This window comes from Aptenodytes forsteri, unplaced genomic scaffold, assembly GCF_000699145.1.
Source record: "Aptenodytes forsteri isolate BGI_AS27 unplaced genomic scaffold, ASM69914v1 Scaffold88, whole genome shotgun sequence".
Lineage (NCBI taxonomy): Eukaryota > Metazoa > Chordata > Aves > Sphenisciformes > Spheniscidae > Aptenodytes > Aptenodytes forsteri.
In genome coordinates this window covers 2,321,815-2,349,750 of record NW_008795948.1, presented here as the reverse complement: position 1 = coordinate 2,349,750, position 27,936 = coordinate 2,321,815, and the positions used below count along the sequence as shown (strand labels likewise).

Below are 27,936 nucleotides of genomic sequence, written 5' to 3'. Positions count from 1 at the left end.
TCCCCCCCCCCCTTAAATTTTGTTTATATCTTCCTTGTGGTTTTTCCTCACAAGTTTTCTTTAGAACAGCGTGATAAACCAATTCATAAACAATTATATTATTCATGCCCTCTTATGGGGGGAAAAAAAACACACTACAGAGCTCAACTGTGACTCCAACAGTTTTGTTAACATCAAAGTATCACTTAATTTTCTTTTGCTTGTTTTGGTATTATTTAATATCCTGGCAGAATTTTGATTCAGAAAAATGTATTCGTATCTTGTGTGCATGGAGCAAAGGGACACTTTTGTTTTCTCACATGCTGAAAGGTTTTGTCTGCCTTTTTTAATTTCTCTTTGTCTGCATCTGCAGAACCTTCAGAAGATGGCAGACAACAGAAGGAGAGAAGTCCCCCTGATCACACTTCAGCTCGCACTCCTCCCAGTACGCCGATTAAAATAGAGGAAGGTATGTTCTTCTGATTTGGGGGCCAGGGGAAACCAGTAACTGCATCATTAGTGACTGACGCATGAAAATATGTGAACTAGTATCTAATAAAGGTAAATTATTTCTTGTATTTTATTTTTATACTACCTAAAATATACAACACTGAATGATGAGTGTAATAGGAGTTATGTTTACAATAATAAAGAAGTGTGCATTAATATAAAGACAAATTTTCATCTCTTCAGAATTGCCTTGTCATCTCTTGGTGTTTCTCAGCCAATTTACCCTTTTGTACATTTTCTGCGAGAAAGAATTGCTCTTATGAAATGAAATAGTGTCTGATGGTGAACCAGACACAAATTTAGATGCTTTGGTAAACCTCCTTCACTGGTTGCACATTTCTTAAACATTATTGTATTTGGATTACACCTCAGTAAATATTTTTTCCAATTCAACTTGACTCTAAATATCATTATTTGCTCACCTTATGTAGCAGTTTTAACTAAAAGGAGAGCAGGGCTGGTAAAGTCTACAATTTCCTCAGAAAAGGATAAAATAACAATCTTGAACAGGTGTAATCTAATTTTTGTCTTGTTTCCTTTACCTTGTACATCGGATATATCACTTGTCTGTTAGTCTTCCATTCACTACTTCATCTCATTCTGTTTTCTATAAGAATGGTTGCAACCATTCTTCTAACTTAACACAACGGCTGTGATGAATGCATAGATTCTCTACTTGTGCTTTTTTCTTCTTGTGGCTGCGTTACAAACAGGAGATGGATATGCTAAAGAGTACCTGTTACCATAGTAAGTATCATTCCATACTCTGACCTGCTTATGTGCTTTGCCTCACTCTTGCATCTTTGTTTACTAAGGTTTTTTTGCTGGGTTTGCTTTTTATTTTTTTAAAGCAGGCTTTTTCAGTTGAGACGCTGACTTCTTTAGTTCTTGATTTCATTAAATCCGAGGTTAGTTACAGATCTTATGTTAAAATGCACTCCCCCTTTGAAAGAGACTGTGAAAGTGACATCATGTGTTTCCATATCTATGTGTCTGGTTCCTCAGTTTGAAAAGGAATAGTCTGAAGTTGTCTTTCAGATATAGCTGAAACAGGTCTGGGAGTTTCTGCCCCAACAGTTTGCTGCTCCCTGCACAACTTGGACCCGGTAATGAAATGGAAGAAAGTTCCTCATCTATTCCAGTGCAAAAGCATTACCACTGACGCTGATTTAAACTTAGCCAGCAGACTTCTGCACGGAAGTGGATATGGAACTACTCCTATGTTATATATGTCAGCTGTAGGGAAATTCAAATTCCAACCAAGGAATAGCAGCAACTTCTACAGCTGTTTCTGCTAGATCTGCAGGGCTGCATCAGATTATACTTTAAAGTAATAAGGACGTTTGGCCCCCTCCATTTGTATGTCCTGTTATGTCCGAAAGTCAGTGTGTTTGCCATGGATATGAAAGTCAAACTACGTCGTAGATGACTGATGTTACTAGTAAAGTTCTAAAACCTGAACATTCTTCTAAACTGAGAATTGTGTTCCAGAAACTCTTCTAGTTGTATAAGTTTTCCAGGACAAACATACAAAGCTTATTTTTAGAGAGTAACTGGAAGTTCACGCCATGACGACTTTGATTGGCAGAAGTTCTGTTGAATGACGATGTTCTCTGTATACAGCCACTTCTCAACTTTTTTTTCCTCATATTGTTTCTATTTAAGTGTAGCTGAAGTCGGAAAAGTGTTTTGTGTTAACTTGGTTATAGCCTAGTTTGTACGTTTGTCCCCATGTTTGTGTTGAAAAAAACCACAAACTTTTATTTTCATAAATAATGTGAATTGTAAGCACACACCAGTATTAATGTTACTTTTCAACCTCTTATGTCACAGTATATATAAAGGAAGAACAGGGATGTAGACGTGATTATTCTAAAAAACTTAAGAAATGTTGAGGTACTGCTGAGTTCTTAAACTGTAAATAGGTTTTGCAGCAAGATCTATTTTTAAACCTTCCTAGTTACATAACTGAAATCCATCAAGTCGAATAGCAAGGCGTTTCCATGTTGTATGCTTTCCTTATCGAATGTGGAATTTGTAAATCTCCCTAATTCTGGTAAAACATTGCCCTTAGCGAGCTAGATAAACAGATGTTTGTTTGATTCCACCATAATGTTAATCTGTTTAGTAAAGATGATGGTAACTTGACAAACTGGGAAGGATAGCAGTCCTGGATTAATGAGTTATGAAACCGTTTCTCTTTATCCAATGCTTAGGCCAACTGGCAAATGTTGTTTGAATGCCTGTAACTTCCTATTCTTTAAGAATTTCTAATCCCTTTTTTAAAACTTTGTTTAAAACTTTCTTTTAAATTTCTTTTATAAAGATAAAATAAAACTGACTGACAATCTAATATGGTGCCTGTTCTAAAAATTGGGCCAGCTAATGAATAGAATGGAATATTTTCAGTTGGAAGGGACCTGCAGCGACCATCTAGTCCCACTGCTTGACCAGTTCAGGGCTGAGCAAAAGTTACAGTATGTTGTTAAGGGCATTGTCCAAATGCCTCTTAAACACTGACAGGCTTGGGGCATCGACCACCTCTCCAGGAAGCCTGTCCCAGTGTTTGACCACCCTCTCGGTAAAGACGTGCTTCCTAATGTCCAGTCTAAACCTCTCCTGGTGCCGCTTTGAACCGTTCCCACATGTCCTGTCACTGGGTCCCGGGGAGAAGAGACCAGCAATGCTTTCAGTTAATTCCTGAAAAGTAGAATGAAATCCAAAAAGAGCGTAGTGGTAGTGAAGATTGTAGGTGATGCCTCTTACAAATTTGTGCATCGCACTCACACAGGTTAAACTAGAGCTTCAGGAGGCCGCTTGTAATGTACATAATCGCTTTCTCTTTTTTACTCTGTTTTAAATCCTGCCTGCATTATAACTTTTAAACTGCTAACTTGTGCATTCTGAGTGTTTGGCACTGAATACTAGTGTTTTGTTTATGTAACCTATTAGAAGTTCATGGTGCTCTAGGCAAAACACGTTGGTTTTCTAGCAGGTATTCGCAGGACAGAGCCCTCTAAAATATATTAGAGAATTATTAATCCCATCTGGCAGAAATAAAAAGAACACCCATTGTAATTTCCATAGGAAAAATGGGAAAGTGTCAAGTATTTTCTGTAAATTCTTGTGAAAGCCTTCAGTCTTTTCAAATTAAAATGAAGAAGATTTTAAAAGGGGAAAAATAGTTGCCTTTCTTTTGTGCCTTACAATGAGTACGGCCTGGATTTTGTTCTAAATTCCTCCTTGCGTAACATCAACGGGGGGATATATGTGACACGCTGAGGAGATACTTGTCGGCTACAGCGCAGTGATGAACGTTGGAGGGAACTTTAAAAAGGGCTCGTCGTTAAACATATATGCACAAAGAGGAGCTTTAAACAGAACTTCTCTAAAGCATAGTGGTGAATGAGGAAAGTGTTACAATTGAGGGGGTAGTGGTGAAGTTCACCTTTGGACATGAAGTTATGACTAGATTTTTGATGTTCTTTTATACAGGGGTGAGTTTTGCTGTTAGACATCACATACATTTAAAAAAAAAAAGCTGTATCACGTAACCTGCTGAGCTCATTTAATTTGATAAACTACAGGGATTTAACTTACAGGAGTCCCTAATATATACTCATATCTTGCGAAAGAAGTGAAGCCTTTGTGATAGGAAATCATATTCTGAAGCAGCATCTGTTAGATCTCATGGAAGGATATTATGGAAATCCAAGCGTTGTGATTAAAACCTGGCAAGCCAACAGTTTAGAAATTAATGGATTTGCGTGTATCGGATTGCTGCAAACCAGCAATTGGTTTTATCCCACCAAAAGAAAAAAGAATCAAGATTTCATGACGCTCTCTTCAGTACCAATGAAAACTGCAGGTTTAATACCTGCTTTCTGTACTAAAATCTCACGTCGCTTGCAAATGTCATAAATAAAACATGAGAGAAGTCGGAACAGTTACTTTCCTACTGGTTTACACCCACTTGATGGAATTCAGCTTTCTCTGCTCTGTGGCAAGAAGCTTAAAATGAAACAAAACTTTTGAGTATCTTATTTCTCTTTCTGTGCCCAAAGCTAAGGGAGAACAGACCTATTGCAAAGGCTTTTATGCAAAGTAAATATATTAGGTTTTTTATGGAGGGCACTCATCAACTTGCTTCACGCTCTCTGTGCTAGGGACACCTATGTAAACTAACTGTGCCATTGTCTGTCCGTCCACTAGAGACACAGCAGGACCAGGCCTACAAAGATGACAGTGACGCTGCAACTTTCAAGCAAACCCTCCCAGATCTCACCCCTGATGAGCCTTCAGAAGCACTCGGCTTCCCTCCCTTGGGAAAGGAGGAAGGGAGATGTGATGAAGATGTGCCCAAAAGCCAAACGGAATCACCTGCAGTGGAAAATAAGGAACCCCAGTCTCAAGCCGCTGAGGAGCCAGTGACACCAACAGCTGAGGAGGGGACAGCAGCTGATGCAGGTAGCGATGAATCTCCAGGGAAGTCCCCATCGAAAAAGAAAAAGAAGTTTCGCACTCCTTCCTTCCTGAAGAAGAGCAAAAAGAAGAGTGACTCCTAAAGGCCAAACACACTGCAGAAACACTGTCATATTTTAAAATTCATTAACCACTAGAATGTACCAGATCGTACCGAGTGTTTTGTCTAATTACATAAATGAATGCAGCGAGTAATCCAACCAGCCCCTCGAGTTACAGCTTGATCATTTAAGGGTATAACCAGAAACTAATGTCCAAAAAGGTGCTAATCCTGTGTCTTCAGGAGCTACCACAGATCTGATCCCCAATTTGTAATCAAATGTAAATGACTTCCGTGCGGAAGGCATTTAATCACTGTTTTTAATTTAAAGCCCGCACCGCTTTACAAAAGAATAGAAAAAATTTTCACAATTAAAAATAACACATGCACTGCTTACCACAAGAAGTGTTCTTTTCCAATAGCCTGTTCCAAGTCACAAGTAAATTTCGTCTCCGATACTGACTTTGAGAGAGGATGCTTTTGCGGTGGTGATTTCGAGGGGGATGTGTTCTTGAACTGACATGTAAACTTGTGCAAGCTTGTGATTTACAGATCATGTTTTAGTCAAGCTTTGAGGCTATCCATTCCTTCCTCTCCTTCTCCCCTCTGACTATTGTAACAACACAAAGGTGTTTTTCACTTTTGTTTTATTTTATAACTGGCACTTGAAATCATCTTTGACGTCGAGGACTGAAATACCTGTGGTGTGTTCCGCTCATGTTGTGTCTTGAAAGAGCCCAATCTTTTTTTTTTCTCTCTAGTGAATGCAGTTTAAGAGAAATCTGCCTTTCAGTCTTGCCTCCCTGAGAATCAGTCATATGGTAATTTGGCTGTTAGAAAAGGTTAAAAAGTAACGGTACTAAAAGTATTTCAGAAGTTTTTTGGCTGGTGGTGTGAAGCACGGGCACAGCTGTATTTTTGGGCCTTAGCACAGGGTCTTTTCACCCTCTTGAAAATCCCTCGGGTGCACGTGCAAACCTGTTGCACATAAACCCTATTTGCGGCCTCTCGTGTTTCTTCCTTCCCATGATAAAAATGTAAATGCATTACACTGACTATTTAACCTTTTTTTATATTAATTATTTTCACTTACAAAAACTGGCATTTCTTTAATTTTTTTGTTATTGTTGCCAGCAGTAAAGTACAGAAATCCCAAGTAACCTTAAAGGTGTATTTTCACATAAGTTTGCTATAAATGTTTGTTTAACGTGTAGCATGGTAAAGAAAATCACTTTCACCGCTGAATTCACTATTTTCCGGTTGTTGCCGTGCTTCTGTCTATCACTAATCATAAAAGTAGTTTAAGATCAGATAGGTAAAGCTCACAAGAATTCTCCAGAAACCGTGGGCGATTACCCCAGCCGAAAGCGGGGAAGGTTGGTAACCCTTTCTGGTTTCTAGTATTAACACCAGAAATGTTAACAGCAGAAACCATCGACGCCCCTGTGGGGGAGAGGGAAATGCGTTGACTCACAGGAAGTGTCTTAATCATAAAAGTAGTTTAAGATCAGATAGGTAAAGCTCACAAGAATTCTCCAGAAACCGTGGGCGATTACCCCAGCCGAAAGCGGGGAAGGTTGGTAACCCTTTCTGGTTTCTAGTATTAACACCAGAAATGTTAACAGCAGAAACCATCGACGCCCCCGTGGGGGAGAGGGAAACGCGTTGACTCACAGGAAGTGTCTGTAACAAAACAGAATACGGATGTAACCTTTTAGGACAATACTGAACATTGCAGTTGGTAAAACAGCAGAGAACTAATGCCTTACATTCACGCAGCAGAAAGCATCGAGTTGGGGTGGGTTGAGCAGTTGGAGGCAGCTATGGGTGAACAGGGCCTAGGTTAGGCCGGTGTCGGGCAGGGAAGGGGAAAGAGCTGACAGGAGCGTTAGGGCTGTAAGGCGTCGGATGAGAAAAGAGGTTTCGAGATGGTAACCGACGATACCGTGATTGCAGGATGGGTAGAGGTAGGGTGGAACAGGAGCAGCGGTCAGTGGCTGCGCGGGAGAGCGCCCTGAACAGCAGTGTTTAGCCAGGGCTGCATGGCACGAACGGCTTTCAGCTTGTACTCTAACCTTGTATGTCCTCTGTACACTAGGAAGCATACAATACTTATTTTGCTAAATTGTGTTTTATTGCAGGGTCGTAATTAAATGACTAATTGCTATACGTTTCAGTTCTTTAATGGAGTCCCTCCATTTATCTTGACCACATATGCAATGACTCTTAATTTCTAATTTTGTAGTTTGTTCTTTTAATTCTTTGTATTACGATATGGAATGTAGTCATGTATGGTATGGTTACACACTTTGGGGCAGAATAAAGTCCTGTATTTTTCTTTCTTTCTTGTATCATTAAGTTCTACTCACAAATAAAACTCTTTAAAAAAAAAAAAGTCATGCTCTGCTTTCAAAGCTCGTACAGTTTTATTCTACAGCTGTAGCCTGTTGAATTTAATTCACTCAATTTTCTTTTTTAATGATTGTGTTGATTAATGATTGCTTTAATGTATTCTCAGAAAATACTCAAATTAGGCACTGTAGGGCTTCCTTCGCAGAGTCCCAGCTGTGCAGTAGGCAGAACCTGGTGGAGGAGGGCTCCTCCCCAACCTGTCTTGCCACCCTTCACAAATAAAACTCTTTAAAAAAAAAAAAGTCATGCTCTGCTTTCAAAGCTCGTACAGTTTTATTCTACAGCTGTAGCCTGTTGAATTTAATTCACTCAATTTTCTTTTTTAATGATTGTGTTGATTAATGATTGCTTTAATGTATTCTCAGAAAATACTCAAATTAGGCACTGTAGGGCTTCCTTCGCGGGCAGCTCTGTCCTTAGTGGCTGGCTCCCTCCAGGGAGGGAGCTTTGGTGCTTTGGTGCTGGGGGTGGAGTTCTGGTTTGGATGGGTGTAACATCTTCACGGTAATGAGCTGACTACGTGAGTGGACAATGTAATAGTTTATTTGTAATACAAAAAGAACAGTATTACAAAACATCCCACAGTATTAGAAATATAAAACATCTCAAAATTTAATTGTACATCAAAAACAGTCCACCTGTGCCAAAGTATCAGCCAGGCTCAGGAAGCCTGTAGTATGCTTCTCGCTTTTGGTTTCCATCGTCATGTTTTAAGGCGGTTAAATACAGCTGCTACCAGGTCCACTGAGCATTTGTGGAGAGCCAGTGACAATTGTACAGAAACTCCCCGGTAGAGGCTTTGTTCTCTGCTAGCCAAAACCAGACAAAACAGGCCTCGTCGCAGGGGCTTCGGGCAGTGGCTTTGGTCTGGCTTGTGCTGATCATGAAGGGTGAGGAGCAGAGAAGAGCTCTGTGTATGCCACAGCACGGTGTTCAACAGCACTTGGTGGTGAACTGGGGTCGCGCTGTGCTGTGCTGCTGTCATGCCCATCTCTGCTTGTCTGAAGATCTTAATGCTTTACTCAACTGGTTTGTGGGTTGGTTTTTTTTTTTTTAATTTGCAAAACTAGCCCCCCTGGCTGGCAGGCTGTCTTAAACATAACTGCTTGCAGAGGGCCGGAAGAAACCTGAAGTCTGTTGTTGCTGCAAATGGTTGTGGCGTATCCCCTTCCAGAAGATCAAAAATCCTCCTCTTCCCATTTGATCCACAGAGTCAGGTGCCAAGAGTCAGGTCTTGTAGAGGTCCTTGGAAGCTGGTGGTAGTTCGGTGGTTACTTCCTACTCCTCCTTTGTCTGCTGTTTTATAGAACCAAGTAAGACGAAGGGGATGAGGAACAAAGCTCCACAGACAGTGAAGCAAACCTCTGCCCCTGCCAGCCAGTAAACTGCAAAGGAAACAAGATTTAGCTCGTTAGTATGCTTGTCCTGGCTGCTGTGCAAACTGGCCTTCAAAGCTGCTGCTCTTGACAATTTAGCAGTACAAGTGGAGAACACAGAACTACTGCATCGTTCACTGCACATCCTTCCTGGCACACAAGTTACAAAGAGGAGGTGGCTAATGGCAGTGTTGGTTCTCTTCCAGGGAAACAGCATGTTAAAAGTGGTTATTTTAAATAGGATATTTTCATTCTCGCCAGTACAGCAATGGGGAAGTTCCTATCCGCTCATTCAGCTTTACAAGGCAACTGTTTAATTCTCTGCCCCTAGCACCTCCTCCACGGCTGCTCCTGGTGCTGTCTGGGCTGCTCTCGAAGGGCTCTCACTGTTGGTGTTGGTCTCCTTATGTGAAACACTTGTGAATCCTGCTGAGGTGGGAGGGCAAGGGCAGGACTTGTGCTGCGGTTTGCTGTTTGGTTTTGCAGAAAAGTCCAAAGTCTGGCTCTTCCTTTCAGAAAGCGGCTGTATGGAGTGCTAGCTGCGGTACAGGGAGTGGTTTGGTGAGCCGGAGCGAGCCAGTTGCTTGGCATATGGATGCCAAGGTTCTGGAAACAGGTTTCTGCCAGGAAACAGGTTTTGGCTTTGCTCAAACTTCTTAACATTAGGTCTGAGTTCAAGCTCTGACTTGCTGCGTGGCTGCTTCCCCTTACTCTGTCCCTTTACTCTATAACAGCTTGGGAGAACTGAACCCTGTAGCGGGGTACCTGTGCTCCTTGGCCACAGGCTAGGTTTGGCCTTAGCCAGGGCCACCAGGCACTGCACACTCCCTGAGCTCCGGGGCATTAGTAGAGCGTGGATTCTTTAATCTGGTTTATAAGTTACCGATGCTTTTAATGCTGAAAAGTTCTTTATTACGCATTATGGACTGTCCCTACTTAATTTGTATCATCTTGGGATACAGTTTCATGAGATACGGGGAACCAGTTACCACAGCACAGGAGACCTTGATTTCACTGCCTCCTGCTTACCCAGTGCCAGGGTGACCCCTCAGCAGGTGGGGTTACTTGCTAAAATGGCTACAACTCAGCCCAGCAAAGGCAAGGGTTCCTGGTCAGCCTCTGGCTCCCTCTGCATGCTGGGGCCAGGCCAGCTGTGCCTGCACAGCTACACACGGGGCTGGGTTAGTTTGATGATACCATTGCAGGAATTTTTAAAGAGTCAGGCAATACCTGCTGTCTAGTTTATCTCTGCTTGTATGAACATTTTAAACTCATCCACGATGCTTTCGTTGGTGCTAACAAGGACCGTGTCCTGTCCCTGGCACAGCTCTTGGGGGTATCTACTTCTGCAAAGATAACTTTACAGCTCCAAAACGTGCAGCACTTCCCTTCCTTTTACCTTCAGACCCACCCAGGCTGTGGGGGCCCAGCGCGACGCTGTATGTTGGCAAAGGCAGGAAGGAGCATGGGGCCACACTCACCTGTAGCTGACAGGATCGGTCCCAGGGCTCTGGCAAGGGCGCCCAGGCTCCTCAGGATCCCCATGACTCGTCCTTTCTGGCTGGCAGAGCCTGTGCAAGCAGAGAGCCATTACTCAATGTGGAGGTTTCACTTGGGGCAGGGCAAGCGTGCAGGGCAGGGCACTGCTGTAGCTCTTGGTGCCTTGTTCTTCTGGAGGTGGTATTATTTCCCACATGCATCTCCCCCTCCTTTCATTTCACATTCACTGCTCAAGCTGCATTTATTTCCCCTCCACCAAGATAAACATGACTGCTTCGTTGAAAAAACACCAAGGCTTGACAACCCCTCCACCAAGATAAACATGACTGCTTCACTGAAAAAACACCAAGGTGAGTGCTTGTCCATGGACAACTTGTAGTGCACCCCAAAAAAACCAACAAAAGCGCTTTACATTGTACACAAGATTTGCTGAGGTGGCCCAGGTGTATAATAAATACAGGAGCATGGATGCAAGTTAAATAAGAGCAACATAAAAGTGACATTAATGAGCAAAGCCTTACTTTTTTGCCTCAGCAAGCACTGTAGTGCTGGCAACCAACTGAACCACTGCTAAAGAACGAACGAACTGCATCATCCAGAGATGGCAACACAGCTACATCTGCTTTACAAGGTTACATAGCAACCAGTGCCACAAGTCCAGAAGGTTTTAGAAGGTTCCTTAAAAGGTCTTTTCTAAGGAATCAGGAAGAAATGATTTTACTGCTGACGGCGATGGCTGGTGTCTCTTTCAGAGAGCCCAGGCCATCCCCAGCTCCGTGCTGTTTGTGGCCTTTGTCCACAATATTTATTCTTTGCCCGCTGTTCCCTATCTTTTTAATAAGAACCAGAAATAAGGTTGTTTCCAGTTCCCCATCACGTTGGAAGAAGCTGCGTTACACAGTACAAAACTGAAGAGCGATACTGATGGTCACTCTGAACGGATCATTGCTGTTTGTTAGCTCTGAAACTATCCGTTATGGAGTGCTGACGGTTTTCAGAAACAGGTACAAGTCAGTTTGGGGGTTTCCTCTGCTCCCTTGCGGGATGTTTCTGCATTTCCCGGGGTCAGGGTATTGTCTTCGTATCCCCAGCAGCCCCACTCAGCTTCCCTTCTGTGAAGGACGTTCATAGAAAGGAAGGGGCTGAAGGCTGTAGCACCTCCAGCGTAACGCAGCTGGTTTGCCTCTCCCCGGCAAAGCACAGTGCGATCAGAGGGTAACTACAGTCACGGATCGCTGGCTATAGTGGAAAGGGGCAGCGTACAAGTGACCGGGAAGGGCTCTTTTCCAGGCTTTAGCCTCACTCCTGCAAGGGTGGTTATCGCTTCAGGGTTACCTACGTACAACGCGGAGCAGCAGTTTGCTGTAACACTTCTAGCATTTCTGCTTTCCTTGTTAATGCATTTGGGGGGAAAGAGGCCTTTTATAAAGCCAAGCAGCAGCCAGAGTCACCGGTCCAGCATTCAGATGTGAGGTGGACCTACACCACAAGCATTCCTGTTGACGCATCACTAAACTTGAGGTCAATTCTGTATTTGAGCCAAGCCTATACAAAGGTCAATTATGTGGCCAAGGGCTGCCGCTCAAAGCAGGAAAGACACTCACCATAGCCTGACACCACTGCTGACAAACACGGGATAACAATGGCCGCAGCTGGAAAAATCCACAAAAGAGAGTGTCAATGAACAGCAGAGCGCTCAAAACAGTTACAAGAGCAATAGTGAAAAACATGTGGCGCAAACTCGTTACTACTGCAGAGAAATATGCTGAGCTCTGGGGCACTGTACCAACAATGAATCATCAGGTTTAATCCAGTTCAATAATGAAAACACCCCCTCAAAGCCAACCTGCACGAAGAGCCCAGAGCCATGAGTGCTCTGAGCAGATGTTTCACATTAGCGTCTCTCACTCTGTGAGCCCACGGGAAAGGGGTGGATAGGTCAGATCAGCTAACTGCTAGTTTTCCAAATCCCTGTGTTCTTGTCAGGTGGAGCCGGGAAAGGGAATCGCTCGCATTTCAAACGGACAATGAGGTGGCTGTACACAGAATCACACTGTCCCCACGCATACGGCTTTACCGTACTCATGGATGAAAAGGGCAGCTACGTTCTGTCTTGGGAAATAAGACAGTCAAGTCCAAGAAAAAGAGGTTACAAAATTTTTGGACACAAAAGCCAAGAGCTGTTCAGCAATCACTGCCCTCTTTCTTACTGAAATAGGGAACTTTTCTGCCAAGAAGGAAGTGCTTTAAGCATACAAAGCAGAATCTTTTCTGGGAAGAAAAGGACAATTGGAGAACAGGAATGATCGACATGTTGCCTTAGCTGCAGGCGCCCTAACTCCTGAGGCAGAGGGAGGAAGAGAGGGAAGAGAGGCCCCTCTAGAGGCATTTCTAGCTGTCTAACCGGGGAAGAGATGGGGTCTTCTGCCCAGGTATGGAGCCTAGGAAGATGAGGCTCCTCACTTTGAAGCACAGTTAGACAAAATGAATACCTCCTCTCATCCCTCCTCACCAAGTGGGCTTTCAAAAGCAAGTTAATCTGTAGATAAGATGTAGATTTTGAAACTTGCCAAACACACAGCTGTCCCTAGACAAGCAACCTACTAAACAGATGCATTTTATGGTTTACAGTTTACTCTTAAATCAAGCTGTATCATGCGAAAGAGAAGGCTCCTACTTTTGTATTTAGTCATATTTGAAGCTTCTTAACAATAGTTAGCAGCATTGGGAATATCTGAAATCTCTTTTCAGATAGACACTTCAGTAGATGAATCCAATTTCATTCATGATTGTTTCCCTGAATAACAGCTTAAATTGGCAGAATATTATTTATGTAAACACTTAAGCATCTTTGAAAACCATCTCCACTTATCAAAAACAATAGGTGGAGTTTTGCTCCCTCCCTGAGCTAGCAGCTTACAATGCAAGGGAGCAGAGCGGTGTTCAGCCCGCACAGCCCCATGCCACAACGTTCAGGGCAACACTGATTTACCCTCACTCTCGTTCAGCCTGAACGCACACTCCAGCCTTCAGCTTCGGAGGGCGCAGGTCTCTTCAGCCTGTCGCCTAAGAAATAATGCAGCCACCACAGAAATGCAAAGTCATGCTGTCTCCCTTCTTTTCCTGAGCTGGGCTATTTAGTGAATATTTTGCTTCTAGGTCTGATGAGAGGGGGATAAAACCACCCTCAAGAGCTCCCCAGTGAGACAGGACAACAGGAGCACTGGGGATGCTTCCAAATACCACCGTGGCAACTTCCTGTGACACAAACAGCATCAGAAAAAAACAGACACTATTTCTTCCATATTTTATAAATGGAAACGTCAGCTTTCTGTTACTCATAGTTTGAAGTTAGAAGTGCATCTTTTTTAACAGGATGAATAAATATATGAAGAAAAGTTATTTGTGCTTAGCTTTCAGTGCATTTTGAATAGCTCACCGAAAGAGTACAGCAACAGTCCAACACTCAGCATGGTCACATTTGCAGCCCATCCAATTAACAAGAAAGCTGGAATCAGCAACATAATAGCCTGCAAAATGAATGAGTCACACAGTTACATTTAAGCACTGCTTGTTAAAGCCTAACTAGGTGTCCTGCCAGTTCTCTTCCGCTGATGGGACTACATTTAAGTTAGAAGCAGAAAGCCCTTTCTTCCCAAGTAGGCATTTCAAGTTCACGTGGATGGCCACACATCAGCGCAATTTACTTTTCTGTTCTCACACTGTCACACGATTGCAGACCACATGCAGGCTGGAGTCACCTGTAACACAGGCTGTAGTTATCCCACCACCCATTTCCTACAGCTGAGGAAAAGCTGATTTTTGCAGTTCTCTCTCTCGCACGATCTACTAGGTTTTGGTGGTTTTTTTTCTCTTGTTCTATGTTGAACTGGACAGAAATCTAGCTTTAACTCTTTACCTCCTGAGCTGGCACAAGAGGTCAAAAAGCTTGTGTGCAACAGGACTACAGCTCCTCTGCTTGCTCTCAGCAGTATTGGCTGATTTTAAGGGCTACATCAAACCCTCTTGAGCTTTTGGAATCCATACTTCTGGAGCCAAGAAGAAAAAATCTGGGGGGGAGGGAGTAGCATCTGAAATTCAAACCCAAAAAGAAAAAGCATTCTTCATCTCCTCCAAGAGCCTGGATTTCAGTTCCCCTGTGATCTCTCCCTCACATACAGAGCTTTTGCAGAAATGACAGATCAGTTAAGATCTGCCGGGCGTTTCACAAAAGAGGGTATTCACTCCCACCAAATGTCTCATTTTGAAGATTCAGTTATAAATGAGCTACTGTAATCACTGCGCTAAGAGAGGCCACATTTGCCACGTGATCCAGATTCACAAACAAATTGTCAGAATAACTTCAGCAAAAGGGAAAACTCCCACAAAAGCCACTCAAGCCACATACATCCACAGAAAGAGTGCCCCAGGGCCAGCGGGTTTCTGCATAGTGCACACGGGTGTTTATGAGAAGCAATCAGCCCAGACCAACTAAACTATTTCGAGGTAACTACACTTCTCAGTGCAGGGAAGAGGAAGGAGTACAAAAATTAGTGGGGCAAACCACAGTTTGCATAAACTGCAGCGTAGTGACAGCAAACACAGCAGGCTGGCAGAGCACACGGAGGAAGCTGATGCAGAGGATAACTGTATGATATTCGGTATGATAACTGTATGATAACTGTATGAGATTCAACAAGGCCAAGTGCCGGGTCCTGCAGTTGGGCCACAACAACCCCATGCAGCGCTACAGGCTTGGGGAAGAGTGGCTGGAAAGCTGCCTGGCGGAAAAGTGGACGGTTGGACTCGATGATCTTAGAGGTCTTTTCCAACCTTAATGATTCTATGATAACGTGGCACTAACACAGCAGCATGAGTTTTCTTTTACAGGGAAGTGCTTCCTATGTGACACAACAAACGTGCCATTAATGTTTGCCTGCCAGGGAGCAGGGTGAAGATGGTTTCACCAGCAGAAATAACTTTAAGATTAAAGCTGAGTCTATTCACTGGAATGCAGTGCAGTTTGGTAATCTTTTCTACCCTGCCACTGTTGAAATCACACTGGCCTCAAAATAATGTACAATAAGTTGATGGAGTCTTTAACAGTCCGAGCATACCTATTACCAAGCAGCCAACAAAAGTTCAGAAACACTCAAAACCCGCTTTGTTTAGTTCCACGCCCAAACGTAAATGACAACATATCTACTTGTCCCACAGCTGTATAAGCTGCAGGGAACTGTTCCCTGTCATCCCAGTACAGCAGCAGCAGCATCTCTATGAAGAAAGATTAAGAGAGGCAAGCAAAACAAAGAAATGCATGCTTTTGTCAGTGAAACTTCTGTCTGAATGTTTGTACATGCTATTGTTACACGTCATACTGATGATCACAAATCAAAGATTGCAGGAAGAATCTATTTCCCCCTGCCCACCAGTGAAATATACGCTAGGGAAAGCCTGTCAAGCACAGGGATGGCCAGACTGATGATGTCCCTGAAAATACTTTGCCAGAAAGACAGGCAGAGATCAGCTCTGAAGCAGCTTTAATAGTTTCAACGTCTGCACTGCAAGACGTTCTGCACTGAAACAAAGCATAACCTTCACAGCATTTTACCTAGCTTGCACAGGCAGACACTCTGTTCTCATTCCCTACTGCAGTTATATATGAAGAACTCAAAGTTTCAATAATATCGTAGCTGATATGGTAAGAAATGGCTCTGATGTTCCAAAGTTTAGTTAGACTGGTAGGTACCCAACAACCAGGGTCTTGAGAAGTCATTAGCTGGATTAATGAGACAGAAATTTCTTTTGATTTGACAAGTACAGTTATAGCCTCCAACTACTTTTCGTTGCACTTTAGATTGAAAATTAACATATCAGATTTGTGGGGGAAAAGAAAAAGAAAAAAGTATTTTTATTTTTTTTTTTACCCTTTTTCCAGCTCTGATTTCATTTCCTGGCTTGATTCGGCGAGCATAGCCTCCCTGGATCACAGCCATTGTTATTCCAATAAAGAAAAACATCTTGCCCTGCTGCATGCTAGAAGGGAGGCAAAAAACACAGATTATGGTGTCACGCACAGAGCATTCCACCCTGGGATTCACAGGTTCAGTGTAGACCCTTTCCTGAACCAGAGAGAGAAAATGCTTTTTGGTGCTCGCATGAGCAGTGCAAAGTTCTTAATATGCTGACATTAGTTTTCATGACAGGCAGACAGCAAGAAGACAAACCTCTGAGGTCTTACGTAGAGATGGGACGGCTGCTGGCAAGTGCTGCAATCATCTCTAGACTGCTATGATGTAGTTTAGTTGTTTCTAGGGTGGCCCACATTAATTACCCTGTGCCATGGAAGTCTGTGCCATATGCATGGGAGTTGTTGGTTTCCAAGGAACAAGCGTTTTCTTTCTCAGAACCATTGCCACCACTCACACAGAGTTTGATTAAGGTCACCAAGGCACAACACGGGCATTGGCATGGTGGTGATCATGTACTGCACTGGGAAGCTTGCAACATCACTCCCTCCACCCTTAAATATTTCTTCAAATTCCCGTTTCACCTCTCTTATCTACTAAACTATGTGGATATTCTCAACTAAAAGTTCTCACCTCCATAACAAGCTTGTTTGTCACATAGCCTGTACTGTCGGCATAAAGTTGTGTATCTCACTACATGGCTATCCTGAAAGGACTGTGCAGAAGCAAGCTTAATACGCTAGAAAACCTTTCCTTGACGCACACACATTAGTTAAGCCACAAACTGTAATGAAAGACAGACAGGGAAAGATGAGACAAACCCCTGAGAATTACTCAAAGGGAAGGACACACATAAGGAATCAAGCTGCAGGATCATCTTCCTGGCTGGAAATCTTCCTATGAGCTGGCAGGAAAAGTATTTCAAGCTGAGCTGCTGTTAGTGGATTCTGTTCTCTTTCTTCTCTAGTGTTTGACTAAAGGAAATCAAACTCTATGATGTAACGACTGTACATCGTATGCAATGCATAACTCTGACGAGCAAATATAATCACATAGCTATCCCTTCATCCTTTGCCTTTTTTGAGCGTCAAGATTTGTCCTGATACTGAAGAACTCTTCTGGGCTAGAAGAGAAAAGGATTGATTATAATCAGTACAACTAGCCCAGCTATACGTATTTCAGGAGCTTTAATTTAATCTTGCGTATTGATTTTCTTTAGTTATTAGAAGTTGTAGATTCAATGAGTATTTCCTTTCATGATAAACAGCGTGCCTGTATTTTCATAAATTCTTCCCACAAAGCCCCAGTATCACTGAACGCAGCCTCTCTTGAAAATAATTGAAGAGACCTTAAATCAAGATTTTGGAAAATATGCTAGACAAAATATACAACATTTATCTTCTAAGTGTGCTATACCTGCTGAACTGGAATCTCTGGTGAGTGAGAAAACTCAGTGTATACTCCAAGCCCGAAAACAGGAAGAGGTACAGGAAATAAGCCAGGCCCAAGATTTTGAGGGGAGAGAAATACGGTGGTGTTTTGCAAGCATAGCTTGAGAATATAACAACAATATTAGAGCAACATTTATCAACTGTACAAGGAAAAGTTCTCACTTCAGATACTCATTTTAAATACCCATACAAGACATGCCACAAAATGACTTCTGCCCACTACCTCCCTTCTTATGAGGGGAGCAGAGCCAAAAAGAGAAATCTCTCTCTGGGTCACCCTGGTCTCATTCACCCAATCCAGCCCCTCTGCCTCACACTGGCACCCTCACCTATACTGGGATTTATTTCTTTATTTGTAATCAATACCTGAATTCCACCTAATACCTTGATGCCGCTCTCAGGATGATATTGGCTAAAGCACAGCACCCCTTTTTCGAAGCTACAAATGGTCTGTGACAGATTACCTCACTTGTTTTTCTGCCAATGCAGGGTTTAACAGGTTTTCTCCAAAGTGGCAAATATTCCTCTGTTCCTGATGCAGCAGCAAGGAGGACTGAATGGTAAGTTGGTGTACCTGCCAAACACTGACTTATTTTCTACGGCTTAAATAATTTCATATAAATGGCCAGCTCAAATCCTACATCTCCAAGTCCTGATTTGAGAAATAAAATTCCAGTCTGAAGTTTCCTGGTTTGCAGCTTGGATAAGTAAACTCACATCTCCCTCACTCATGCCTTGATCTATCTTTTTAAATCACTTCACTTACTGCAGCCTACCCCACGCTGCAGCCAGTGCCTGAAGAAGCAGCAAGTAGCAAGTCAGAAATCTTCAAAACACTAATCTCCAAAACCTTCTTTTGGGAATAACAGGACTAGCATCCAAGGAAACTTGCAATTCCCTGTTCATACGTTAGTAAGGTGGGTTTTAAATGAGTGAACAGAGTGCTGCTTCTGAAATGGTTTGAGTACAGTTTTCACTTAGAAACCACCACCATATACAAAAAGACATACAATATTAATATAAAAAGCCAGCTAACACTTACTCTCCTCTGAAGGGGATTCCTTTCCTCGGGTGACTGCAGAGAACTGAAATAAAGCCAAAGGACTGAGCAAGTCAACTGCTGCCTGAAATCCAGATGTCACAGAAGAGACCTGATCAGAGAAAGAGAGGTTTATTTAAAAACCTGATGTAGTAACTACTGCAGGGAATTGACAGTAAGAGTCAAATGTGCTTCTACACCTACACAAATTATCTGAGATGAAACAGGGCAACTGGCATTGGTGTTTGAGTGACCCCCAATAACATCCCAGACTTTTCGATCACAGAACTGGCTCCAGCACTACAACTAGAAGGTAGAGCACCGATAGCAGCTTTCACTGAAGACAGAAAACAGATTCTTCCCTGGGTTCTTAAAAAGCAGAAGAGGCTCATTCTCTACAGCCTTGAAGGTGGATTTATTTGGTTCACTTTTTGCATCGTCCCTCATGTCCAATGAACATTTACTAGGAAAATAATGGCACATCTGCCTGCAAGCTCCTGGGAAGCTGGGGATTTGCTTGTGTGCTACGGGTCTGAGAACAGTATGTGTAGCACGGGTCTGAGAACAGTATGTGTAGCACATCAAACAACGGTCTGTTTTGGTACTGGTTGTTCTTTTAGCCAGCCAGTGACACCTCCTGGGGAAGAAAAAGAAAATATAATCTTTAGAGAGATTCCTTGGAGAGATTTTAGAGAGATTTCTAGAGACATTCTGCCCAGCCACACTGTGTGACTTTTTGAAGAGGAAAATTTATTTTGTAGCACTTCTGGTCCTTGTACTCTGTACATCTCAACCTAATTACGCATCTAGTGGCACTCTCCCTGCTCCTTATCAACAGGAACTTAGGAGATGCTTATTCTTTCATCTATAGGGAATTTAATTTTTTAATTTGTTTATTTTTTATTTTAAGGTATAGAAAATTAAAGACAATACTAAAGAAGAAATAATGTCTAAATTCTTAAGGAAACAATTCCTTTTAAAGTAGGAGAATTTAGACTGCACTTTACATATTTGTTTATTTTTTATTTTAAGGTATAGAAAATTAAAGACAATACTAAAGAAGAAATAATGTCTAAATTCTTAAGGAAACAATTCCTTTTAAAGTAGGAGAATTTAGACTGTCACTTTACATGACAGTCACAGGAAGAGATAAGACAGACTCAAGAATCCTGAATAATGACACTTAGCATTTCATATCTTCAAAGCACTGCACAGACCTTATCTGATAAACTTCCTTCTCTTCCCAGATAGGAAGGGAGGGAGCTAGTACCCCTTGAGGACAGAGATTAAAGGTCAAATTATCAGTGGAACTTAAATCTCGGTGCATGACCTGAGTATTCATATGGACTGGATTTAATAAAGCTGTAAACAAATCGACCTTCAATATGGTATTAACATGACCCCTGTCTTGTTTTGATAGTCAGAGCTTCTGAGTATCCGACAGCAGAGCTCTGGAGCCCATTAGTCTCACAATAGCAACCAGTTCAATATACCAGGCTGGTTTTGTATAAAGCCACAAAGCTGCTGATCCACATAAAACAAACTGGGATATTTATTTCCCCTTCCACTGCATGTATTGCAGAGAGTAAACAGACACTCCCAAGAAGAAGTTTCCTCATGCTTTTAAAAGGTCTGTAAGAGGATTTCCTGAAGCTGGCTTGTAGCAATCCTCAGTTCCTGCATTTGTTGGCATGACAGTGTTTGTACTACAGCATAGAGAATCTGGTAACAAGCAACTCTCTTCAAGCATGTTTGCCAGGAATAAAAAACCCTGTAGTTTGTACCTGTTTTGAATTATTATCCATGTCAGACAGGGTGCCAAGCTGCTTTGTACTACAAGGCTGATTTTAGTTTGGTCCAGAGGATAGACATTATATATGTATATGTTTAAAATCGTGTTTTATGAAAAATACATCTATGTATTAGATTTTTTTTAATATACAGGGGTGTGTGTGCATGTAAATTTCTTTTAATTTCTCCTATCTTTTCCCTAGAAGCAGTAGTCTAGAAGTGACTTCATCCACTGATCGATAATGAAAACATTGTCCTAAAACTGACAGAAGTGTTTCACCACCCCCAAATAACAAAGTATACACTCCCAATTTCAGCCCCAGTGTCACCAGCTGCATGGAGTTTAGGTTCTTTGCAGGTTCAAAATCTGCAACATCTAACTTGTATTTAAATTCTATGCTTATGATTTATTACTCCAAAGTTGCTCAATTTTACTTCACGATCACCCCAAAAGTCACTCTGAATGGCAGACATTTTTCACAGTGTCTTTGTTTACTCTGTTTTCCGCTAATGCAGAGAGACTAAGTAAAATGTCTTGAAGGCACAGTCAGTCCAGATCAGGAATGCAGCCTGGGCCTTCCAAGGTCCAGCCTTACCCTTCAAATCAGACACTGTTTAGTATGCAGAGCAAAAGTCTTGTTTTTCCATAAGTCTGCTAGTGACGCTGCATAGCCCTACACATAGTCCTTACATGATTAGCTGGACAGAAAAAAACAAACAAACAAAAAACCACCTGTAAGACCCTCCCTCCAGCAAGGCAGCCTTGCCCATGACTAGCTTAGCTAAAAATCAACTCAAAAGCTCTTAAAGGGGACAGATTCCACTAGAGACCTTTCTATTCCTCCCTTCTCCCAAGCAGGTCACAGCGGGAGCTGTTTTGGCCACCTCACATAAGACCAGTGTCTCCGTTAGGTGAAAAGTACAGTTCTCTGGTCACTCTTCACCTGATAAACTTGTGGAACAGTTGAAAAAAAAGGGGAAGAAGGATAGCAAAAATTCTGTTCTCTTTGAATGAAAAAACTCATCCTTGTTCCCCCTGTCCCCTTCCACCTTCCCCTTTCTACAAGTTAACTCCAACATGAACGCATGTTAAATACTTCATCTCTCCTTTGAAAAGAGGACTGATAGAGAAACAAGAATATCATGAGAGCACAGCATATTTCAAGGAAACAGATGTCTGATCCCACTGGCACATCCTCCTACATTCATCATTATCATTTCCCCTCTTTTTACAGCTTTGTCCTTCCAACACATCCATTCCCATACTTCGGGAGCACCTGCTCCAGCTCAGCCCAGCCAAGTTCCAGAAAGGCAGAGAACATACCTGCCTTTCCTCTGTCATCCAGAGGCCAAGAGAACTGCTCTCCTCCCACTCAGAAAGTGGGAGGAATTACCCAAGAAATGAGCAAAGCAGCCTAGTAAGTGAAATTATGAATACCCTGGAACACGTAAGTCACATGGGGCCACGGCCCAGATGCAGGCTGAAAGGAGACAGCACAAAAGCACTAACACTGATACCAATCACAAGAAGCTCCAATGCCAGACAAACCATGATCCCATCAGCAATCAAACACCCTGTGTATTTTGCATGACTGGGACCTGACTCTCAGAGGCAGTTAATAATACACCTCACGCAATACCCACTGCTGCACAGGGACAGAGCCCCAAAAAGCAGGGACGTATGAAAAGCAGTATTCATTTTCTTACCAAAATTCAGTCATGTTGGCTAACACAGACTAGCTTATCAGAAGAACTCTCAAGAGGATAATAAAAGAAGGGGGGAGATATTTGGTCATCATACAGTCCTAAAAGGCCCTCAAGTCATTTATCCCTCTACAGCAAAGGTGGAACTGTTTATAGAATACAGATTCGCTCTACAGCACTTCTCTATGTCAACATATTGCCACCACCCCAGAGTGTGCAGCTCTAACCAAGAACAGGATTTTATCCGGAATGTTTAGAAACAGCCAAATAGGAAAGGGGAACAGATGACACATGGAAGAGCCGTTAAAAAAAAAATAAAATAGCTGCAGTGCTTGGGAAGATAACGTGAGCAACCAATTTCATGTGGGGGACAACCTGCTGGGAAACACTCAGGGAAGGTCAAAATTTTTGCCCTGGCAGGAGCACTGCAGACAAAAGTTTCCTGAATAATTCTCAGTGTCAAATGGGTTCGGCTACCCAGAAACCAAGCACACTTCAATGGCTAAGTGCTGCTTAGAAACAAGGGACGATAGGAAAGATCCAATCTAGCTGAAGGCCTCAAATCAAGTGTTTCACCCAGATACCTAGGGCTGAATTCAGTCTCTCCTACACTACCAAAGGAGACTGTTCCAAGAGACTTTTAATCAGATATATCTTGGACAGTGTCTGATCACACAATATTAAATCATAATGTTAATAAATGTTTGGCCCCACAAATCCAAACAGTCACTGAATTTTAGCACATGTAGCTATTTTGTATCTGTGGAAGACAGCACAGCTCAGAGATAAGAGTCATTTGCTACTTGAGTGTTCAAAATAATCAAGCAAAGACAAGATAATAGTTAAGAAAATTTCTAACATATACTGGCTAAATGAAAGCAAAGTCTCTGATGCATTTACTTTTATGATTAGCTGAAATTCATCCCCAGGGAGTCATTTTGATCATAGTTTAAAATTGACCCTCTTCCTCCTAGGCTCCCATTAGTTTTTGAGAAATTTAAACCTAACACACCAAAACCAGCAATTAAGCAGACAAGTTAGCTATAAAGAATTTCTCATATTACACTGGGCTAGGAGATGGGACCATCATGCAACCACTTTGACACCAGCCTGAATAATAATATTAAATCCTAGTCCCAGGAATGAGCTAAATTCCTGAGATACTGGCTCAGCCCCTTCTTCATTGCCTCCAGTATTTCAAAAGTTCTCAAATCCTGTTTTTGCAAGAAACACAGATCTTCAGATTGATGGTGCTTTTACCCGTTTTTCTTTGGGAAGTGTCTCCGGAAGTAGGAAGAAGATGAAAATTAAATCAGCCACAGCAAACACGAGTGCTAACAATGCCGAATGAAGATAGAAGACTTCTCCTTTCTCTGTCTCCATGGCTAGGTAAGCTCCAATCATGGGACCCAGGGTAAAACCAAGGGAGAAAGCAACGCCAATCATTGCCTGCAGTGATACAATGAACACAGACATGAAGTTTTAGACACCAGTTTGTTCAGGTAGCTCAGTTTTAAAACGATTTTAATTTCCTGGCATTTACCTTAAAGAAACGCAACCAGATACAGAACATAACCACCCTGAGGATGTAGGGAGTGCACAGCAACGAGCGTTAAGTGTGAAAAAACTGTTATTTCCAAATAACTGATTTTATTTTCTGTCTAGTCAGGAAAGTGGCAGGAACAAACTGCAACGTGGTGATGAGCGAAAGGAAGTTGGGAAGGGAAATAACGATTCTCACCTCAGGGACTGCTCGGCCAGCACCATGGTAGGAATTCATAACGAGGTCTATAGCTTCTAAAACACTTTGGCAATTTCTGTATTGAGAAATTTACATCTCATAGAGCAAACAGGCTAAGAGGCTTCCCGGAACAACCTGAATTTAGTGCAGGTACTAAAGAGGATTTATTAACTCACTATGAAACCAGCACGTAGGAAAAGAGGTAGAATCTGTACACACTGGATGGGAGCTTAAAAGAGCACTGACTTGAGTCCTCAGCTCAGTGAGATTGCTTAAGAATACAACAGTGCAGGATCTGGCTCATGGTCTTTAAGAGACATTCAAAGATGTATACTTGCATATGCAAGACCCAAACATGTCATCCCAGGACATGATCCTCCTGCTTTCCTGAGTCTATTTAACTATACCTATAGCACTAAACTAAACAAGGCCAGGGCACACTCAGGTGTCACCTCACAGTCTCCAGTGTTGTTGCAGCCTGCCCAGCTAGCACTCTACCAGGCAATGGCTCATCACAGTTTGGGAATAGCATCAGTCAGATGCTGGTCTCTTCCCAGAAAGCAGAATGAACATGCCTACTCTGCTTTGGAAAAGAAGAGAGTACAGCCATATGGATGTGAGCCATGCTGTACTAAGTGACTTGCTCTCAGGCCCTAAAAATAGGCCCTGACCCATTTTATTTACTAGTGCTGTATGGCTACCCTATCCATAAATAAAAATATATTTTGGCTCACCAGAACTGTAATAAATTGCTTGGAAAATTCATTAGCTAGCACTGTGAAATCTAAAGCTTTCCCCTCCCAAGAAGCAGTTGTCCTGTATAGTGGCTTATAACAATCTGTTAAGAGAAGTTTGGGCCCCCAAGGGTTTTTATAAGATCAAAGATCTAACTCGTAATTCACAGGCAAAGTTCAGCCTGCAGGATGTTTCTATCTGGGCCGCTGCCTTCTGGAAGAGGGCAGGGCAGCTGTTCATACTACTTACTGCTCAGTTAGCCAAATGCCACATCCTTTACCTGCTGAGCTCAAATCCTGAAGTCAGTGCAGCATCCAAGGAAGTCAGGAGGCACACTGTGCTGTGCAGTGCTGCTGCGCTTCCACAGTTTGGGAAGGTGAGGAAAATGGGTTGTCCTGTAACTGGGTTCCAGCTACCGAAACTGGGCCATAAGACCTTTTGATTTCTAAGCTATTATAATCAGGATTACAGTTATCAATAGGAGTAACAGTTAAAACACTTACACAGGCAGTTTTTCCACCTCTAGGGCATCTGCGTTTCACTTGTAGGTAAAAGTCATTGACAAGTAAAGTCTAAGAGCTCACCAGCAAAACGATCTGGCATCTTTGCAGAAGCGAGGTAGTATATGAAATCATGTTTTCACTTGAACAATGAATACACACCCGAGGAAGACATTCTGAGCACCTAAAAATCAATTAAAAGTTACCTAGCAAGCCCAAACATATACCCCCCATGTGTAACTCACCATGCCCTTGCTCCGTGCTTTTGGAGAGTGCAAGTCAGCAATTATAGCTGTGGAGAGGCTGACATTCCCTTTGCTTATTCCACCTACGATCCTGGAGAGAAGAAAAACGCCGAAAGTCCTAGAGGCAGCCCATAGTGCGTATGATGTTATCAAACCCATCTGCAGAAGCAAGAAAGGGTTCTTTATAAAGCAGAGCGAAGTTGGTATTATTTCTGCATACTTCCCAGCTAAACATTTAATTTTTTTTTGTTTGTTTGCTTTCAACAGGTGCTCCAAAACCCACGTAACAGAAATGTCTGAATATACTGATACTGAACTATGTCCTGGACAGCGATATAAAAGAAGTAGGAACAAATCCATACAAACTTCATATAAATGTGAGATTACTAATAAAATTAGAAGAGTAAAGAAAGCTCAGAGGGAGCTAAATCCGTCCTGGGCACAAACCCACTTTTGTACATCCCGCTCCACTTGTTTCCAACTTCAAAAGAATTCTGAGTTCAAAATAAGAAAAATTCACAGTTCTTGCCCTTAAATTTCATAATCAATCATAAGCACACATGCTTATTTAATTCACTCTCCACAAGCCTACAGGATATGGGGATTTGTATATCAGTCGCTGCCAAGTTCCATCATGTATGTACGCACTTGCTCTGCAGCGCTTCTGTAATTAGAACTCCATACTCTGACTAGCAACAGAGAAAACGTTTTGGAGAATGTTCATACGAAATACGTCATACACTGCTATATAGCACTTCCTAACCAACAATCCCCAGGCTCTGTGAAACAGGTCATGAAGCGATCAGCCCTCATTAGTCACTTGGGGAACTAAAATATACAGGGATTAAGTCTAATAGAGCATCTGAAGTCATACTCCCATACACAGGGGAAAGGGATTTTGGAAAATCCCAGAAACAGATAGGTATTTTGGTGCCTTCTATGTTCAGGTCTGGATCTGGGAAGCTCAGCTTAAGCACTCGCATTTGCAAGTGTGGCCAAGCGGCTTGGCAAGAAGCAGCCAACAACCATCAGATCTAGAACGTTGAATTTCCCAATCCTCTGTGCTAACCACAAGACCACAGTGCCTTCAACTGTGTATTGAGATGGCATGACTAAAATCAGTGTGAGACACATACCACTGTCATCAAGATGACAGGCCTTCTGCCCAAGCAGTCTGACACAGCACCAGTGAGGGGAGAGGAAAAAAACTGTAGTATGGAAAAGATTGAGCCAATCAGACCTAAAAAAAAAAAACAAAACACATATATCATTAGACTTGCTGCCTTCATCTTAAATACAAAGACAGCCAACCTGTTCCAGACCTATCACTCCATTATGTCCTTTAAAAGTACGCAATTAAATGTAAAACAACAGCTATAAAGAACAGCTTTGTCTCCGAAACTAAGCGACCCTCAAAACACCTACCTTGCATTGTTATTTAACTGAGGCAGCAAATACAGACCAGATACACAGACAGAACAGAGTAACAGGCATAAACTGGATGATTCACCGGTTACTCCACTGGTGAGAAGGGGTTTGAAACTCACTGGTTATAATGGAATGCTTATTCTCCAATGCTTCCCCAACTGACTACATACATTTTCTGTTCTTAAAGTAGAGATAACACAGTTCTTTAACAGTCCCAGTTCTTTTAAGATTTTTTTGATTGTTTGAACCTGATTCTGTCACACTTAATTAGCTTTTCTTTCCTTCTTATCATGGAAAGAAGCCCATAAGCACTGTTGTTAGTGAGGCACCCTAAGAGGTAGGAGTGATTCCGACAGACTCCAAGAGCCTTTTGAAATCTCCCTCCAGCTTCTGTGATCTTTAATTCCTCTTTTCTCTTGCCATTTCTAGCTTCACACACTTATTAATTTGCACTACACTCTCAACAAGCAGGTGAAAAAAATGCCTTGCTGTCACAGTTTTTCTCTAAAGGAAAAACTGGGTTATACATCTCAGATCATTCAGCTATCAAAGCTTTAAAAGGTAGAGGAGACAGAGACCAGAAGTTCTGCTCCCATCAACTTTGAGGGAAGCAGAATATTGATACTGAACACCTTGGGGAGAACAGCTGCTTATGATAGCTGAAAAGCCCAAAAAACTGTATAAAAAAAATCATAGAATCATAGAATCATAGAATAGTTTGGGTTGGAAGGGACCTCTAAAGGTCATCTAGTCCAACCCCCCTGCCATGGGCAGGGATATCTTCCACTAGACCAGGTTGCTCAGAGCCCCGTCCAGCCTGACCTGGAATGTTTCCAGGGATGGGGCATCCACCACCTCTCTGGGCAACCTGTGCCAGTGTTTCACCATCCTCGTCATAAAAAATTCTTCCTTACATCTAGTCTCAATCTACCCCCCTTTAGTTTAAAGCCATTCCCCCTTGTCCTGTAGCAACAAGCCCTGCTAAAAAGTTTTCCCCCATCTTTCTTATAGGCCCCCTTGAAGTACTGATAGGC

General features: G+C 42.3%; 2 protein-coding genes across 8 annotated transcripts in view; one reads left to right on the top strand and one right to left on the bottom strand.

Annotated features, from left to right (window-relative positions):
• The window catches only part of ADD1 (adducin 1), a 34,259-nt gene extending 28,849 nt beyond the window's left edge, over positions 1–5,410 (top strand). For 3 of the 7 annotated variants that reach the window (XM_009285390.1, XM_009285391.1, XM_009285388.1), the window contains 2 exons: positions 353–448; positions 1,203–1,237. In XM_009285390.1, coding sequence (XP_009283665.1) covers positions 353–448; positions 1,203–1,237 — 131 coding nt within the window. Of the gene's footprint in view, positions 1–352; positions 449–1,202; positions 1,238–4,701 lie in introns of those variants that run through there. The other 4 variants (XM_009285389.1, XM_009285387.1, XM_009285386.1 and 1 more) reach the window with 2 other exon arrangements.
• A 2,537-nt stretch (positions 5,411–7,947) lies between these two features.
• The window catches only part of MFSD10 (major facilitator superfamily domain containing 10), a 27,168-nt gene continuing 7,179 nt past the window's right edge, over positions 7,948–27,936 (bottom strand). The window contains exons 4-13 of the mRNA XM_009285384.2: positions 26,611–26,714; positions 25,475–25,633; positions 23,514–23,702; positions 18,762–18,870; positions 17,685–17,796; positions 16,227–16,335; positions 13,739–13,829; positions 11,904–11,951; positions 10,281–10,370; positions 7,948–8,808 (exon numbers count right to left, since the gene is read on the bottom strand). Of these exons, the coding sequence (XP_009283659.1) occupies positions 8,702–8,808; positions 10,281–10,370; positions 11,904–11,951; positions 13,739–13,829; positions 16,227–16,335; positions 17,685–17,796; positions 18,762–18,870; positions 23,514–23,702; positions 25,475–25,633; positions 26,611–26,714 (1,118 nt within the window). The 3' untranslated portion in view covers positions 7,948–8,701. The remainder of the gene's footprint in view (positions 8,809–10,280; positions 10,371–11,903; positions 11,952–13,738; positions 13,830–16,226; positions 16,336–17,684; positions 17,797–18,761; positions 18,871–23,513; positions 23,703–25,474; positions 25,634–26,610; positions 26,715–27,936) is intronic.